At 29.7% G+C, this 1,797-nt stretch overlaps 1 protein-coding gene across 1 annotated transcript in view; it reads left to right on the top strand.

Annotated features, from left to right (window-relative positions):
• Nucleotides 1-1,573, top strand: part of LOC106882888 (myb-like protein D) — a 14,066-nt gene extending 12,493 nt beyond the window's left edge. Inside the window, exons 4-5 of the mRNA XM_014933698.1 lie at nt 288-708; nt 1,566-1,573. Of these exons, the coding sequence (XP_014789184.1) occupies nt 288-708; nt 1,566-1,573 (429 nt within the window). The remainder of the gene's footprint in view (nt 1-287; nt 709-1,565) is intronic.
• Nucleotides 1,574-1,797: the final 224 nt, after the last annotated feature.

A 1,797-nucleotide genomic window follows, 5' to 3' on the forward strand; every position in this document is an offset into this window, starting at 1 on the left:
CAACATGGACAAAAGCAACAAAAATGTATTAGGTCATAGCAGTATGTACGTTTTGTACAAGCTTCATTTATTTATGTAGTGAGAACACCACATAAGATGTGCAATGAAATTGTACTCCTCAGCTGCATAATGGAAGTTCATTTCAGAAAGCCGTTTTATAAATTTGTGTAAATACATGAGTAGGAGATGAAGAGAATAACATCTTGACTGGGCTGATAATCAACAGTCTAGTGAACAAAACAGGAATTTAATTTCTATATATTCTATTTGTTCTTCTTTCTAAAAAGAACATAGAATTAGCTAGGACCCTTGAAAATAAGAATTGTCTTATTATTAATGGAAATATAGATAACTACCAGGCAATTAATAATACCAATGCTACCAATAATCATGTATATGATAATACCAATAATACAGTGAATACTAGTGAAGAAATTCACAATGAAAATCCCAATAATAATTCAATAAATAACAACAATAATTCTAATGACCATTTAAATGGTAGTGATGATAATACTCAAAACAGTTATTATGAAACTGATTACAACACATCTAACCCCTTAAACATTAATCTTAATCAACTTAATGAACATAATAACACTTCAACTGTTAACATAGTTGATGAGATAAATCTTCCTAGCTCAAACTATATCAATTGCATATCCAGTAATACAACCAACAATATTGATATAATCAATTATGATAATTGTATTAACAATCAACATAATAATATATATATAGCTAATAATCCCCTTAATTGCAATTGTAGAATTAAGGCCCATTGCCCGTTATTGGGCCGTTGTCTAGCCCGTAACATGGTCTATAAATGTACAGTAACTACTCCAACTAATAATTACATTTATGCTGGTTGCACAATCAATCTTAAACAGCGATTATACAGTCACTTATCATTGTTTAGACTTAAACATAAGGCCAATAGCATGTCATTATCTAGTAAAATTTGGGAATTGAAGGATAATGGTATTGATTTTAACCTTAAATGGGAAATCATCAAGAGGGCACAACCCTATAGAAATAGTAAATACGGCTGTGGACTGTGCTCAATGGAAATTTATGAAATTTTTAAACTTAAGGATAATCCTAATTTAATTAACAATAGATCTGACCTTAGGGTTACTCTCGCACCTTTAAATATTTAAAAAAATAAATCTTATTAGTAATATATTATTTTAACTGCTTTCGTTTCTCAGACTATTAACTACTTTATTTAAGTTATAGCTTTAAAGTATAAAATTTGGAATATATTTTAACCTTTCCCAACCCACTGATAATATTCCTACATTTCTCTAGCTAACTCTAAGTCTCTTCTACCATATCTTTTTTGACACCATAGCTTTAATACTCTTAGTTTAGTCCTGATTTTCTAACTTTATTCCTTCTCCTTCTCCCCCCCCCCTTTTACTTTGATTTGTTTTGGCCATTGATATCTTTTCTTATGGTTTTCTTATAAATAATATCTCTCTTCTACTACCCCACATAGATGTATATCTTATTCTAATTTAACTATTAATGTTCTCTATGGTTTTAATTTTTTTATATTTTAGATGTTTGAATTATTCTAAATACACAGACGAATAGGTATAATCTTAGTAATTTCCTTTAATTCTTCAATATCTTGACCTATATTCCCTTACCTTAAATTTCCTCTTGGCACTCCTAAGGGTATTGTTTTTCTATTTCTTTTTTTTCCTATCTTCTTCTCTTTTTTCCTCTTTCTTGATTTACCCCTGACCTGCCTTCCCCTACTACTACTACCTAACCTACCTTCCTCTAAAT

The sequence above is a fragment of the Octopus bimaculoides genome, chromosome 3 (genome assembly GCF_001194135.2).
Source record: "Octopus bimaculoides isolate UCB-OBI-ISO-001 chromosome 3, ASM119413v2, whole genome shotgun sequence".
NCBI lineage: Eukaryota > Metazoa > Mollusca > Cephalopoda > Octopoda > Octopodidae > Octopus > Octopus bimaculoides.